This window comes from Acanthisitta chloris, unplaced genomic scaffold, assembly GCF_000695815.1.
Source record: "Acanthisitta chloris isolate BGI_N310 unplaced genomic scaffold, ASM69581v1 scaffold13037, whole genome shotgun sequence".
Classification (NCBI taxonomy): domain Eukaryota; kingdom Metazoa; phylum Chordata; class Aves; order Passeriformes; family Acanthisittidae; genus Acanthisitta; species Acanthisitta chloris.
The window spans coordinates 26,411-43,145 of record NW_008681023.1 but is presented as its reverse complement, the minus strand read 5'-3'; the positions used below and the strand labels follow the sequence as shown (position 1 = coordinate 43,145).

The following is a 16,735-nucleotide window of genomic DNA, read 5'->3' as shown; positions in this document are numbered from 1 at the left end:
AAATCTTTAAATTTAATGTTAAATAATATAAAAAGTTATGAAGCCCTCTGTTATTAATTCTAATTTCTGTCACATGCAACTAAGTGGATGTGACTCAGTCTGTTCTTGGATTTGAGAGAGATGCAACAGTGCTGCTTGTTTCAAACACAAAACAAAAAAGGTTCAAAAACTCAAGCCAAAATTCCTTGCACAAGACTTTGCATTCCTATGCAACTGTTTGAATTAGTGAACATACAAAACAAACAAAAAAAACCCCACAAAAACAACACCCACACGCTTCTTTGAACCATCCTACTGCTCTAATACCGATTTAGCTAACTGAAACTACAGAATTTTGTGGGAAAATTCAGTGCAGATTAAAGTTTAATACTAAGCATAACAATTTGTGAAGAGCAACTGCTTGCTGACTGATGACACTCATAACAACATTAAATAAGTGAATTTCCATTTTTATCTTCATGAAGTTTTAACCCTGCATCAAAGCATAACCAATTCTCTGTTTCCTCTGTCTCCTGCCAGTTATATTTAGAATCATCAGGGTTGGAAGAGACTTCTAATATCATCAAGTCCAGCCATTAGCCTGCCACTCTGCTGTAACCCCTAAGCCATATCCTCCAGTGTCAGATTCATTTTGCATGTCCTTCAACAGGTCCCCAGACAGAAGGAGATTCAGCTTTTCTCTTGCAATGCAAAACACTGGCATATGCTCTGGGAACAAATCTCAGGATAAATCAGTAGGAGTGGCAAAGGAACAGTACTAAGTGAGAAGACTGCAGTGAGAAGAGAAGCTACCAGCCAGGCTCCAGATGCGAAGATGGGGAATGGAGAGAAATCTTCCTAGGCACCACAGCACACCAAGCAGAATTTCTGTGACTCTGAGTTACAGCAGTGACCAAAACCGGTCACAACAGGAAGGATCCACCTGCAAGGACATGACAGACCAGCATAGGGTTGGAGTTTTTTATTTTATTCTATGCAGTGGTTTGATTAGCTGGTACAAAGTACCACCACAAATGTAAATACTCATCATGAACCTAGCAGCTTGCAGACAGAAATTGCTCCTCGATGATATGTGCATTTGGGAACTTCTATGAAAACCTTTATCTTGGACAGTGCAATCTACCTCCTGATGAAGGCAGCAAATGGAGGCACACTTAAAAGTCACACAGTTCCCTACATACAAGCAGCGAATGATGAGGGAGAAGTCATTAAATCTTCCTTCCTCCTAATCCATGCCTAAAAGATGCACAGGTAATTTGATGATGGCAATCTCCCCCTTCCCACGCAGATGCAGCAGCTCACAGATCTCACCACTTGCATGTATCAGGTACACAGACTACTTTTCAGAGCAGAAGATCATCCCACAGCCTGCAGCAACCTTCATTGTAACCAATCGTCATCCAAATGCAGATTCAATTGCCTGAAACCCTTTACAGGAAAAGCTGACAGTAATAGCCCTAGAGGGACTTCACTCATTTCCCCCTCCTAGGTTTGTCAAAGCAATCATACACACCTCACCATACAGCTTACAGTGGGAACATGTAAGTACAGTGGGAAAGGTAAGTTGGTCTTGCCAGCCAAGGCAGACCAACAGAGCTCACTGTGTACAATATGGCTTTGTTGGAGGGCTGCTCATGAAAAACAGGCAATAAAAATGAGTAACTTATTACCATGATAGCTTAAAAGCCAAACATAGTGAACTGACTGTCATAAACCAAGGGAAGGATAGATAGGGAATGAAGAAATTTCTGATAGTGAGCTGTTCTCCAGAATGTTTCCAGAAGACAACAACGTAAAGTTTACCACAACTTGTATACCAAACTGACAGGAAGCTGTTGGTGTAGCAGGAAAAGGAAATGAAGTAATAAATAAATACGTGGGTAAGTAGCAAGTCTCAATATATATGATGCTATTGGTGCTTGGAGTTCAGCTTTGCCACAGATTTGCTCAGTCATTCTGGGCAAGTCCCATAGATCTCTCTGTAAATATGTTCAGATAAAGATACTTACTCTTAAAGCAGCACTCAAATCTCTAGAGATGAAACATTCTATGAAATGTAAATGTTACTATTTACAGCTTACTGCCTTCTAATGACAGCTGAAATGGGCATTCCACATTTATCATCTGACAGAATCAATTCAAAAGCACTTTTATATATATATTTTGACAACATGTGAACATTAAGCACAACTCAGTGTGTGTTACCTGGCTGTCAAGTATGACCAAAAAACCCAACAAAACCGCAACAGAAAAAACCACCAACAACCACCAAAACCCCATAAACTTACTTGCAGAAGTGTTCCATGAATACTATTCTGTCGTATGCAAGGACTGGTAGAGTCTGGAAGCCCCTTGAGCAAGGACAGCACGGTATGTGGTACTTCATTCACCATAACAAATGGAACAAGAGCCCGACCTGACATCTCACGGCAGCGGTACACAGGAGAGTGCCCACACCTAGAAAAAGGAGAAACACTTAATTTTTGTCATCTAGCTGCAATCCACTATGGTGGCTAAAACAAAACAAAGGATAATTCAGTGAAAACTAAAACTTATTTTTCACAAATCTAATATACAGTCTTCCTTCTCAGGAGTAAAAGAATATTTGGACAGAAACATAAGTCATACTAGAGCTATGGTGGAGGCTTTTTGTCCTTCACAAGTTTTTACCCAAATGGAAAAAAAACCTGAACATGCAATTATGCCACAAAGCAGATAATATGGTCCTGCACCATCTTTCCTGACATTTATCACAGAATCAGTTAGGTTGGAAGGGACCACAATGAATCATCTGGTCTCACCTCCCTACTCGAGCAGGGCCATCCTACAGCACACAACTCAGGACTGCATCCAGATGGTTCTTGAATACATCCAGTGAGGGAGAATCCATGACCTCTCTGGGCAATCTGTTCCAGTGTTCAGTGACTTGCACAGTAAAGAAGTTCTTCCTTGTACTAAGAGGAACTTCCTGTGCATCAGTTTTTGTCCATTACCTCTTGTTTTATTGGCTTCCACAAGTGAGAAGAGTCTGGCTCCACCATCTTGGCACTTCCCATTTATGTACTTGAATACTTTAATGAGGCCCTCTCTCAGTCATCTCTTCTCAAGACTAAACAGGCCCAACTTCCTCATCCTTTCCTCTTAAGTGAGATGTTCCAGTCCCTTAACCATCTTCATTGCCACTCCAGGAGCTCCACGTCCCTCTTGTACTGAACAGCTCAAAACTGGACACAATACTCACAGGATTTACACATGAAAGGCCAAACAACTTAGGTGATGTTGCACACAGTATGGCTGTGTACACAAGTCATGCTCTGATACCTCCCAGCTGACTGTGATGACTGAGATTGCCTTCCCTACTCTAATCCTCTCATCCTTTTCCTGAATTTCTTCTCATGTATTTTCAGTTTACAAAATCACATGCAGTTGAGATTATCCCCTGCAAAAATGAGCAAACCACTTTTGACCTCTACCAAAAAAAAACCCTGCAGGGTCATGCCTACATATTTAAAAATTAACTGAAATTAAAAGGTATCCTTAGTTTTCAAATAGCTCCAGCAAATGTAAATCAACACTCAAAGTAGTAGTTTACTTTAATTCACATCAAAGAAATACAGAAAATAGTTTCCATCTTGAACCAGCAACTAAATTAATAGGGTTTTGAACACAAGAAACTAAACAGTCTTAACTGAAATAGTCATGTTATGCCATGGCATGCCTGAAAAACACAGACCTCATTCAGAGGAACTAGAGAGCTGTACTATCCCCAAATGACAGGGTTCTTTGGGAATTTTCATGCTGGCAGTATGGCAGCACGTTCTATCTTCCACCTCACCATGTTTTCCCTAACAGGGAATGATTTTTACAAAGGTCATCTTTGCATTTCCTTTTCAAAGACTGTCTATTCTTTACAATAGGATGCATGAGCAAAGCAGAGCAGTCACAACTGGAGGCTCTTCCATACAAAAAGCTTCAACTCTGTAATGACAAGGTGCAAGAAGTTCAGCTTAGCTCTTCCTAAAAAAACTTCCTTTTTTTTTTAACAAAAACATCTGCTGCACAGCAAACTTAAACCTGAGAAGTGATTTGTCTCAACCATTCCTTTAGTTCTGCTAAACCATGTTTTCTTAACTAACAGTTTCTCACACATAGATGTTCTTTCCAAGCAGCAGCAACACTGATGCTGTAACGAATGCCTAGTTTTTAATCAGCTATAATTGTATATTCAAGAATGTTATTTTGTTTATGACTTTTTACAAATCCCAAGGAATCTGGTATGTCTTCACAGGAGTGGAAAATGGGTTAAATGCCATGGTTTCCTCTAACTCACACAATGCTGCATGCTTCATGAACTAGAATGGAATTCTGTGGGGTTTTTCCTATTAATAATTTTTTTCTTATATATAGTGCATTATCTACATATTTAGACATGTATAATACTAATAAATATTTTTCAATAACCTGACTTTGTTGTCTTTTAAAATTGGACATCAAAGACTTATAATGCATCCATATACATACATGGAAATGTTACACGTCAAATTTTGTTCCACACTATTATTTTATCAAATTTATTATGGAAATAGAAGTGACTGCTCTATATTTATTAAGAAGAAAACAGTTTCATATTGCAGGCAAAATTTTCTTGGCTGCCTAAAGTCCTCCCACTGAGCACATGCACAGGTACCCAGTCATGGAGAACTCACCCAGGACACAGTGGACCTGGTTCTGGAACTTGTTATGACTGAGGGAAATGCAAACCCAGAGCTCCTACTTGCCCAAAAGGCAACCCAGTCACCAACCCACCACTACTATACACTAGCTGTATATTAATGCAAACTTCTCACACTACAGACTGACACACAGTATACTCAGAGGAACTGACATCTTAGTGGCAACCCTGAGAAAAGCACTCCTATGAAGTCATTAGTAAGGAAAAAAAGCATCACAAAGTTTAAGAACAAAGTATCTGCTATATAGGAGCACACATGGGAACACATGGAAGGTATTCCACATTAGCAAATAGCTTCCCAAAGCTGAGAGGGGTTAGTATTTCTACTGCTTCTACAACTTGATCTAAAATAAGTTTGTTTACTTTTTAAAATCTATTACTCAGAGAAAATTGGTTGTTCCCTACCCCCCGCATGAAACTACTGATAGCATTTCAAAAACACCTTTACTTTCACAAACATAAGCAAGATGTCATGCCAAGTCACCATCAGAGACTTATCCCTGAACTTCTGCGTACTCTTAAGGACCTTAGGTATACATGAGAATGTTTTGAAGGCACTTGGCTTCACTCCTGAATCATGCAAGAAGTTTGCCAGAAGAATGTCAAAATACACACTCGTTTTTCTATCCTGTAACAGCACTCTAGGTTAGGCAGGTTTTATTTTTACTGCATCCCACTAAGATAAAATCTCTTATCTATAAATAAAACTAAACAGGATCAATTCGCAAAAAGGGATAGAAAGAGTGAATGCAAATAAAACAACTGAGCAACAGAAAAATAAAAACCTATCCCAATGTAGCAATTTATTGTTAGACCAAGCTCCAAGAGCAACTCTACACTGAGTCTACCACCTGTATTTTTAAATATTTGTTTTATCCAGGATTTAGCAACAATTATGGAAAGCAATCTCACAAAAGAAATATTACATAGTTATGGCAATCACAGTAACTGTTTGTGCCTGCAGCAAAACTTAGTAGCTTAAGGAAACAAAGGCTATTAAACTATTCAGGTTACCCTTCCTGCAGCAATTTAGCACACTGCCATCCTTGAGATCAGCTTCGTTTATGTGATGGCATTGCCTTGGCAGGACACTGGCAGAAAAGAACAGGACCTCCAGCTTTGGTCACTTCACCATCCAGACTCTGAGCTTCACCTGCCAACAATATGACTAAAATCTGCCATCCTCTCTGCAGGCAAGTATGAGCAATGGAGTCTAGCATCCATACACCATGGATGTGTATGCAAACCTGCATTTAAAACTTTTCCATTTCCTTTGACTCGAAAAGTACTTCAGGGAGAGGGGAGAGTGTTTTAGTATGTGACACTTCCTTTACATTCAGGTCATGTGTAAGTAGGCTTTAAAATCTAGGAATTATCTAAAATGTTGTCATATGTAAAAACATACAGTATGCCAAGCTAATTTTATTACATTTCAAGGTAGCAACAAGCATGAAACTTGCACAAACCTCATATGATATACTTCTATTAAATCCTGAGGGCTATTAATAACTCCTGTATTTCACCTTGAACTCAGTACTGTTTATCTAGGTGCATGAGGCATTGGATGTAAACATGTTTATTTCAAACAGTCCATGATCAAGAACAAAAAGTCAATAAATCTGAGGTTTCACTTTGTGTAACTGTAGATTCAATGCCTTTCCACTGCTCCATTCCAGCTTTAACACTTAGATCCTGAACAACCCTCCCAACTGACATAATTTATGACCAACTCTCGTAAGGCACAAAGATTCCATACTCCTCTGCACACATCAAAGTAGCTAATTTATTACTCTGGCTACAAAACAACAGAACACTAGCTGTAAATAAAAATATCTTAAACTGCTTTTGGAAAAAAAAAACGGAAAAAACCCAACAAACCTGCAGGTGTTTCCTGTGCTTATTTTCCTCCCTTTCTTATTACACCCCCTCAACAGACTTTATATGATCCAAATTAACAAAGCAAATAAGGATCACCTTTTATATGAAGGTCACATAAACAAAAGAGTAGAATTAATTTGAAAAATCACACCTGTAGCAAAAAATATGTGCATTATATTAAATAATACCCACAGTTTTTAGAAGGACTAACAAGGAGAGGAATATCTGTTTCCAAGTTTACTGGATGCTGTCACAGCAATCTGTGCATTCCTACCTCTGTCATTGCTTATTAACAATACAGAGAACATTCAGCAGAAGGGGCCTCTGAGCTTGTAAGTCACACCAAGTATCCTACCACCATCACAAAGAGTTTGGGAGAAGAGGGCAGCATGATGCAGGAAAAACACACTTGCAATTCAAACCAACCAACTGTGCCTGCAGGTTAAAGCATTTTGTCAGCCTCTAGGGTTCTGAAGAGATAAAACTGATTACAAAAACATGAATAAATAAAAATCAAATCAATACTACTCTTTAAACCCTAGAGCTAGTTAAGCCACAAGGTCGTAACAAATGCACTGTAAGAAAAAATTGTAATAAGGTTTCAGTCTGATTCTATAGACACACTATTTTGTCTTTCCACCAGCACACAGCTATACAGTTCCAGTCATGTTCTCGGTTCTAAAGGAAGAACTAAAAACATGAAATTACATTAGGGGAAAACAAGGATAGGGAAAAAATGGATGGTGATCACAGATCACAGAGAAAAGTATTTAATAACAGATTCAGTTCCTATTAGAAAAAGTTTAGCTATTAAGATTCAACAGCATTGTATGCATTCATTATAGTTACATACTAGTTCATTTTTTGCCTTTAAATTATCTCCCAAGGAAATACATTTAGCAACTTTCAAATGCAGTGTAACACATTTCCAACCAAAGTGAGGTCCAAAAATAGCATTTACATGCTTCCAGACAGTTAACATTACTTGGACTCCATACTGGGGACAAGTCAGCATGACAGTACCTATTCACCACTGTCAGAGTAAGGTTTCCTGGAACATGGACAATTATTAGCTATACATGTACCCAAAGTTTCTTTTGCTCATTTATGATTTTCTTGTTTGTGCTTTTCTTCTAAGGAAACACAATTATTTTCCATTCTGGTAGATTTTTGTGTTCCTTAGCATTTAAATTATCCAAAGAACTTAATTTTAAAAAGTTATTTCTCTGTGGAAAATTACAACTGGCCTGAAGATAATTTTTTGTTCTTTAATCTGAAATTAAGAACCAAAAAAACACCAGAATAATCTGAGTTTTGATATAGCTTCTCAATATTTACCTGACAAGTAGAAAAACATTACAGAAGTATCAACAGTTTGCAGGAGATTTTAGATCTATAAGCAACACAGGAATGTAGTTCAGAAAATGTTTGAACAAAACCATGGAAAGAAACAAATCAAGCTTAATTTCAGGTTATTTATGCAGTACTAAACTTCTAAATTCTTATCTATTTCCTTTAAAGTGAAGTTAATGGTTGCCCAAACTTCAAGTGTCTTTATACACTGTGTTAAGTATTTTATTCTTCCAACTTGGGCAATTAAGATAAAACCTTATGTTTTTGTAAAGGCAGTGTTTTCCAAGCTCTTAATGAATCAGAGTAGCTGCAAATACTGCAGAAATCATGTAGGCAAAGTACACAGGCTTTTATTTCTGAAAGCAGTCCACAAGCTATGCCAGGAGTTGTTTCTCCATATGTTTCCAAGGGCTTTCTAGGAAGAAGTTTGACATTTCTCCCTTCTTGTCACCAAGGTCTAGTGTATTGTAAAAAAGTGGCCAGCTAATACCAAGATGAATCAACATCAGAAACTTGAATTGTTGTGGTTCAGCAAGCCAAAACACCTAAGAACTCTAACATGTTAGCTTATGAAAACTCTTACTAATCCTGTGTGTAAACTTCAGACCAACAGAAATATGTTACCTTCAAATGGAGATTTACTACAGGACATGCTGACACAATTTCAATGGCATCTCTCTTACTACATTCCCATCAAGAAATCTCAAATAATATCTCCAGGTAGCTAACCTCTAAGTTTATTTAACTATTTGTTGAAGTCACATGATGCTAGAGCCTCTGTTTTCAATTCAAAGCATTCTAGAGAAAAAACCCAACAGCTCTTAAGAACATGTAAAAGAAAAATTTTAATTCACAATTATCTTTCAACTTTGTTAATTTGTGAATAGTTACTGTGATGTTTCACAACTGCAGAAGAACAGAAAGAAAAACACACCACTCACTACCCAAATAGTTGTGGGGAAAAAAAACACAACAAGAATGTATATAAATTACTTTCTGTCTTAGCAACTAACCGTATCATTATTCTGAACTCTATCAAAGGGAAGTTGAGGAAATAAATCAAGTCTCAGCACCTTGTGATGATTTTGAAAGCTTCAGCTGGTTGTAAACAAGACTACAACACAAGCAATTTTTAAAACATCATCAGAACCAAGAAAAAATCCAAAGGATCTGGGTTTTCAAACACACTTCCCTTTCAGCCATACCACTCAAAGTACCTAGCCCATTGCTAAACAGACTTCCCAATATTGACTCTTCTCAAACTTATTGAGACTTTTTAAATAATATTGGCCTTTTTCAATATCATTATACTTGGCTTCCCTTACCATCCTCTGGATAGTATGCATTATTTCTCTTCATTTTCATGTTCCTTTCTACAAATACTTTTGCAGAATGAGCTAAATGTTATTATTTGGTTACTTATCTTGACCAGCAAAGGACTTACTGACTGGTTAACTTTGAGTATATAAATGAATAGTACAATTAGTTCGCCAATTGTGTGTTGACAGTTGATTACTTCATTATATTTTTTATTAGACTGTGTTTCAAATAAGGAGTATACATCAAGTTTTAACCCAGGAGCAGAGCCACTGGCCCTCTTCAGGAGTCAGCAATACTGAAGAAAGATAGTTACTCTCAGTGCCCTGTGCTAGACACCACCTTTTATTTCCCAGGAATCTGACAGCTCCCTACAGTTTGGGAGTATTTCTTAAATTGCTTCACGTGGTAATCTGCCAATGATTGATAAACACAGTGAAAACTGGAATAAGGAATCAATGATGAATACCTAAGGGTTGTAATATTTCCCATCAGAACCACTTGGACATGAAAAATATATCTGCCCAGTCTCAGAGAAAAGACAGGAAGACAGCAAAGAATGTACCATATGAACAAGGATTTTTAGCTGATCAGAGTGTCCTGAGCAGCCTACTGGCTATCAAGCCCTTAGCAGTCTGCTCTAGCACTGAAATTTGAACTTTATCAAGCTGGAAAAAATAACAAGCTGCTTTCTATTTCTTATTTTAAAATGCTAAAAATAAAAAGACTGAAACTCTTCTTATTCATAAATATTTACAGTGAACCATAAATATTTTTACTGATCAGTACCAATCGCTGTGCAACCAGGATTACCCAGAGAACAGACTGTAAACAGAAATGGAAGATTTCCAAGCCAGTTCTAGCTCACAAGAGATGTGCTCCATGGGGAAATGCATTCCTCTCCTTCCCTCCTTCTCCCCTAGCTATGCTAAATTTCCACCTTAGATGTCAAGCAAGAGATTTACTACACTAAGAAACTAAATACCAAAGTATGCTTTAGGGGTGCACATTGCTCCTTTCTCCAAATGCCTATGCCAGCTCATGTGTTTTGGGAACCTTGCTCATAATCAAAAGGCTGTCTTCAGCCCCAGAAGCTTCCTTAACAAGGACAGGACATTCCAAAGAGTTAGAGCCTGTTCCCAGCATCACAGGGATTCAAAACAATACATTATTGCAGACAGTTATAACACTGAGCAGTTATACTGATAAGACATTAGATTAGGAAGGGGAAAAAAAGCAAGACAAAGAAAAGAAACAGAGTCCAAAGACTGAGATGATGTGCATGTGATAAGGGAACCCAAGGAGATGCCTTCACAAACAACTGTAATCAAGAGCAGCTATTTTAATACAACAATGTGGCAACAAACACATGCAGCTCTTTTCACCTAATATAAAAACCCAAATAAACTCTTTCCTTATCAGACCCCGATAAGATTCTCAGTCTTACAGAAATGACAGTTGAAAATGGGCAAGTTTCAGTATTCATTCTCCCACTGCTGCTATGCCACACTCAAATACAGGAGAAAGAGGAGAAAGGCAGAGGAAGCACACTCTGCACAACCATCCATCTCCCTTGTTTGGCCACTTACCAAAGGATAACAGTGTTTATTCTGCACAGTCAGATGGCTGCTTTCAAGCCAGATACAGGATGATACACTGAACCCACATATGTAACTGTACATGTGTGAAACAAAACAAACATCAAGGAATTTGCATTTAAACAACTTACACAAACAGTAATTTAAACAAGGTATACAGGAATGACCTCAATCAAGCTCTTCTCAAACAAATCGAAGATATCTTGTTATTACAACTCCATCACTCCCTCATCTCTTGTGCTCTTTATTCAATCTAAGGCTTTAAACTTTTTTCACACACACATTTGATTTTACACTTTAATTTAATTTCTTTATTATTCCATCTTACCCTAGACCCAATTTCCATGAAGCCCTCACAAACATTGTCACACGGCTATGGAACAGAATCAGTCTCTTGACAGGCTGAATATAATTTAACATAATTAAACACAATACACAGCAATCAAACTAATAGGCATAGGTCAACAAAGGCTAACTTTTGCAAAAGAGCAGCCCACATGCAAGTAACATTATGAACTGGTGAACACTTAAATTCACACCACCTTCTAAAATATTAATATTACTGCACTTGGGTCTTTTTTCCTTCAGATGCTTCCTTAAGAAGTGAGCTCTCACAAATTTATAAAACAGTAAGACACAAACTGTAACTCAGAGAGCCTGAGAATTCATGATCAGGTGCTCTGGTTTCTAGGAAGCTAAAATATACCTAGATCAATCTCACTTATTTAATACACGTTTTCCAAACTGCCTAAAACAGACTCAATGATTTGCAATATTAGTACACACAGGTTAAAACAGTAAGATCTTGATTTTACTTATGCAGCTCTATGTAATTGAATTTGTTGTTTAAAAGCAAAATATGTGAACTAAAGCAATATTTCCCTCTTATCTGTACTGAAGTAACCTGAGCAACAACATAAAGGAATATGCAAGGCATTTATTAAGTGGGAAAATAATGAGGACAGAAAAAACAGAGAAAGCTGCATTAGAATAACATTCTACATCTTATTAGTAGGAAAACATCAAAGAACCAGAGACAAATCAGTCAACAGCAAAAGACAGCACAATAATATAAATACATTAATATATTGGGTAATTGAAATCCATATTTGATGGATACAGCATAAAGCAGCATCACAAGGTTGCTTCATTACATGGGAAAGATCTTAAATTTTTGCCTAACCAGAAAACTATTGAGAACAATTAGATCTTTGTACTAGGTTCAAGCAAAGCACATCTGGACATTTATGTTTAAACTTCCTGCAACTATTTTTAAAGACAGTTACTTTGGTCAACAAAAACTACAAAACAAAATTAACTAGAAGAGATTAAAATTCAAGTTTGCATTTCTAGTAGAAATTTGTATTTTAAGTAACAGCATGTTTAAAATAGCTTTCTAAGCTTGTTGGTATCTGACAAGACCTGATCTCTGAATAGCATTTTGTACAGAACAACTTCTGGAATCTATATGTTATACACAGAACCTCTCAGCCTTCACTGCAGGAATCTGACCTTTTACAACAAAACCAGAGACTTAACTTTTAAATGTTAAGAAAAATCTTCTGTAACCTGCATATTAGTCTGGATTGGCATCTGTTAAGATGTTTTAAAAATCAACAAAACTTAGCATATTTACCCAAGAGCAAGTAAAACCAAGAGCACCACACTGCAAACATGGACTAAAGACTCATGTGGAAGCAAGGCCCCTAGGACTTTTTTTTGCTTTTCCCTACTATTTTGAAAGGAATTGGGGTCAACAGTCTGCAGCAGTTCTTGCAGGGGGACAGACTCACAAATGCAATTGTCTGCTAAGAAACATAAGTAACACATCCAAAAAGAATTCACCAAGCCCCTGTGGTAACAGATCTTTAAAGAGACTGGTCTAATCCCTCTGAAAATCCCAAGAAACTGAAGTTTAGTGAAGGGACTTCACGGGCACAGCATGCCCCAGAGTGCTGTGCAGGGACACAGTTCACAGGACCCCACCAGGATGCTGTGGTGGTGCTTGCAGTGAGCTCCTGCACAGCCAGTGGGTGCCCCCAGTGCCACAGCACTGCTGTGGCAAAGGTACCACAGGGGCACTTTGGGCACCCTGCACCACTTCAGCTGAGTGATGTAAAAAAAAAAAATTACCAGGCTGACCTTGCCAGAAGCCTATTAAGAGGTTTCACAGAGCCTGTTCTGACAAGCAAGCTGCAGACAGAGTAACTTTCAAGACAAAGTGTACCAATAAAAACAGTCATACCATCTCCAGTTGTTTCCTCCATGACAGGGGATAACTAGACCATGTACCCTCTAGCAGATCATACCATCTCCAGTTGTTTCCTCCATGCCAGGGGATAGCTAGACCATGTACCCTCTAGCAGAAGCACCCAGCCCACTCAAGTAACAGATTTATCACAGCTACTAGGATGACATTTGAGCTGCCAGTTAGCTCACAGACAGTATGGACATCCCCTCTCCTTCTCTAGACACCCTTTTACGAATGACTTATGGTAACAGGGCACCTGACAACAGACCATCCCACAGAAAATTCTTCATCAACATCCACAATTTTGTTCTCCTTGCATCTTAGTGTCTATCATTAACTAACAGCCATAGTGATTATCCTTGTACACTAATGACAAGCTCTCAAGTGCAAAACCAAAACCCTGTCTCTTCAGGGTGGTGAATGGAGAGGGGTAAAGGGGGAAGAGGACAGCTATAGAGGATTGGTGCTTCTCACTGCCACCCACCTTGGTCCCTGAATAGAAACAGCATCAGGGAACTTTGCAATTTAGCCCCTCCATTTTACAGAAAGACGCAAGTTACAAAATTCTGCCCAAGAAAATTGTGTCTGTTTCATAACTGTGTTAATATCACGGAAAGATGTCCACATTTCCATTTAAATTGACCTCAGACAGCAAGTTTCTTCAATGACTTGCAACATAATATACCTAGAAGCAACACTGCTTTGAAATCTGTCTATTTGATGAAGCTTTAAAGGGGAAATTTCATGAAGAATTAAGTTTTGCCAAGGGAAAGACAAGGCACATACACCCAAGAAGCTTTTAAAACCTTACATTGTTTGACATTTTAAAGCTAACTTTTTTTAAACTTCTTAAAAGATTAGAAAGTCACACTGAAATAGAGCTAGGCTTCAATTAATGAAAAGCATCCAAGTCAATATAGCAAAATCCATTTTACTCCTTCAGAGCATTCAGCCCAGAACACTTAACACTAAACAAACACCCTGTCAATGCCATGGTAGGAGAGGACATAAGGTAACTCAATTCTAGATCATTCTGAAGAGATTACAGGTCTTTGAAAGGGGGAGGGGAAGGCAAAAGGGAGGTTATGTTTTTGTTTCATACTTAAAACATTACCTCCTGATTACCTCCCTTGTTAATCAAAAACATTCTGTACATTCTTTCATCTTAGAAAGTAACCATTAAAACAGACCTATCTAGCTCTTAAAAAAAATAAAAAGTGAGGTAATAAGTTGTGAATCAAAGTGTTCCCTTCCAAATAAAACATCTGCAAGGGGAAAGGGGCAAAAATAGCTTTTAACAGAACTGCAGATAGGTAATCAAATGCCTTAGTTCAACAGGGAGTAACAAGTATGAGCACAGAGATTGAGATTTGTCCTTGTAGCGTTTAATCCAGCTCATATTGTGCAATTTATCTCAGCACGGTCAGAGCAACCACAGCTCTACTCCCACTAGATGGAAAATTCCACTCAGGCTTAAGTGAAACTCTTCAAAAGCCCAATTTGAATTCCTTCTGCTCAGCTTAGTTTTGTTCACAGAACTGCTCATTCGCTTGCACAGTATTCTGTTCATCTTCTCAGAGAAACAAATGAATGCCACTCCATTGTGTGTTGAGCCCTTGACAGGTTTTCAAGACCAGTTACAGGTTACAGTCACCTTTCCTCTCTCCTTATGGTATAGTGGTACATTTCCTTGACAGTGGCACAGCAACAGAAATGTACAAATCTCACAATAAAAATATGATAATTAAATGTGATAATCACATTGGACTACCATGCAATTATAGGTATACACAGATGTTATAGAATACAAGACTGCATTGAGCAAGTCAAAGGAACAGTTCATATATACAATTTGTCTTGATGCATAGGGCCTTGGGCACCAGACCTTATCTTTGATCTTCTCTAAGAGGTTTACATTACAACAGTCTTCATTACCAGCTTCTGGAGAACAACTAAATGAACAGGAAAGAATTTTACTTTTGTTCATTTGCTATTGTAGAATGGAAAATAGGAAGGGAAATAGAAGAGAAAATATGTTTATCTTACTGAGGTAAATCATCTCTATGTATTCCAACTAACACATCCAGAATGAACAGAAAACAATCATGACATTCACAGAACAAGGGCATAAGAACTGTACTCAGACATCCAGCCAGTAACAGCACACTGAGCTATATCAGAAACACATTTCCCCTGCAGAATCCTTGGTATTGTCCCCTGGCAACCATAAAAATATCAACGCTTTGCTAAGTAACCAGACAGAAAATGCAGGTCTGTACACCCACATACAATTTTCTGTCTGAAATATGTAAGAATTTTATTCTAGCCTTATATCTGTATCTGCAGCACTTACTGTCAAACTCAAGGGAATGGCAATGGAGAAAACATCATCTTCATCTGCCACATCACTCCTCTTTAGGAATACAGTTAATGAAAGGTAGGTTCAATGATACAGGTCTCTTAAATACTCCAGGTTCTGAGTTTAAAGATTTTACTAGGGTTTTCTCCACACATCTTCTCGAGGTTATACAATAATAAGCTAACTAAGTGTGAAAAGTTATCTTGCTGGTGTACATATCTTGCCAAAAGTAGTGGTCATAATGTAAATATAAAGGCAAAACTCAAAAGCTGTGACCAAAAGCTTATCAAAAGTTAAACTATTACTGATAACAGAAACTATAAATTTTATATTTAATGAATAAATCAATAAACAAGCATTATCCAGTGCATTAATAAAGACATAAAGCCAGACCTAATTGATGATATAACAATCAGTTTTAAACATTAACCTCAAAAAAACATTTAAGATTCAGCTATGGCAGAAAGCCAAACATTTTTAATTGTTAAATGCAGTGCATTTAAAAACTCCTACTACAGATTTGAAAATTCAAAATACACTGTAAAAAGCAAGAGATACAGCACATCTACTGTGAAGAATAAGCAAGAGATATTATTTTCTAAAATAAACAGTAGTTTAACATAAAAATTGGAAGACCTTAGGATAACAGCAACTGTCACGTTTCACTACTAAAGGAGCAAGATTAAGTACAGAAGTTTCTCAGCCTGCTGCACTGAGGCTTTCACACAGATAGCCAGACTTCCTCTTAAATACCAATTATGCTCATTTCTTCTCACCCATCACAGCCCTGGTTCCCCTATCAGGTTCCCCATCCCAAACCAGAGGCATATAAAGTAGCAAAAATATCTGCTGAGTATCTTCATGTAACTACCAAAGAAATGAAAATTACACTGTATAAAAACTTGAAAATTTGTCTTAGAAATGTAGCAGATATAGGACAGATCCATATCTTTATCTAGCTATGTATGTATATACCTGGATGGATATGGAAAGATACATCTACACATATCTACAAATCTCCATATTAGACATTCCATTTACGTGTTACAAACAATCATTCTCCAGGACTGAAAAAACCATCAGAAGATTGTATAGCATATCTTGCATTGCTAAAATCTGTCAAGCTCATCAGTTTTCACCTACCCTCCCTGTAGCAGCAATCATGTTGCACAGACCTGGCAGATGAAGACTTACAAATGAGCCATACAATAGCTTGCATGAGTTGAAATTCTTTCTAATCCCTCAAA

At 37.6% G+C, this 16,735-nt stretch overlaps 1 protein-coding gene across 1 annotated transcript in view; it reads right to left on the bottom strand.

The window, feature by feature from the left end:
- The window catches only part of LOC103805305 (thyroid adenoma-associated protein homolog), a gene marked incomplete at its 5' end in the record, with an annotated part of 126,108 nt that overhangs the window by 83,475 nt on the left and 25,898 nt on the right, over positions 1–16,735 (bottom strand). The window contains one exon of the mRNA XM_009077947.1: positions 2,289–2,457. Within this exon, the coding sequence (XP_009076195.1) occupies positions 2,289–2,457 (169 nt within the window). The remainder of the gene's footprint in view (positions 1–2,288; positions 2,458–16,735) is intronic.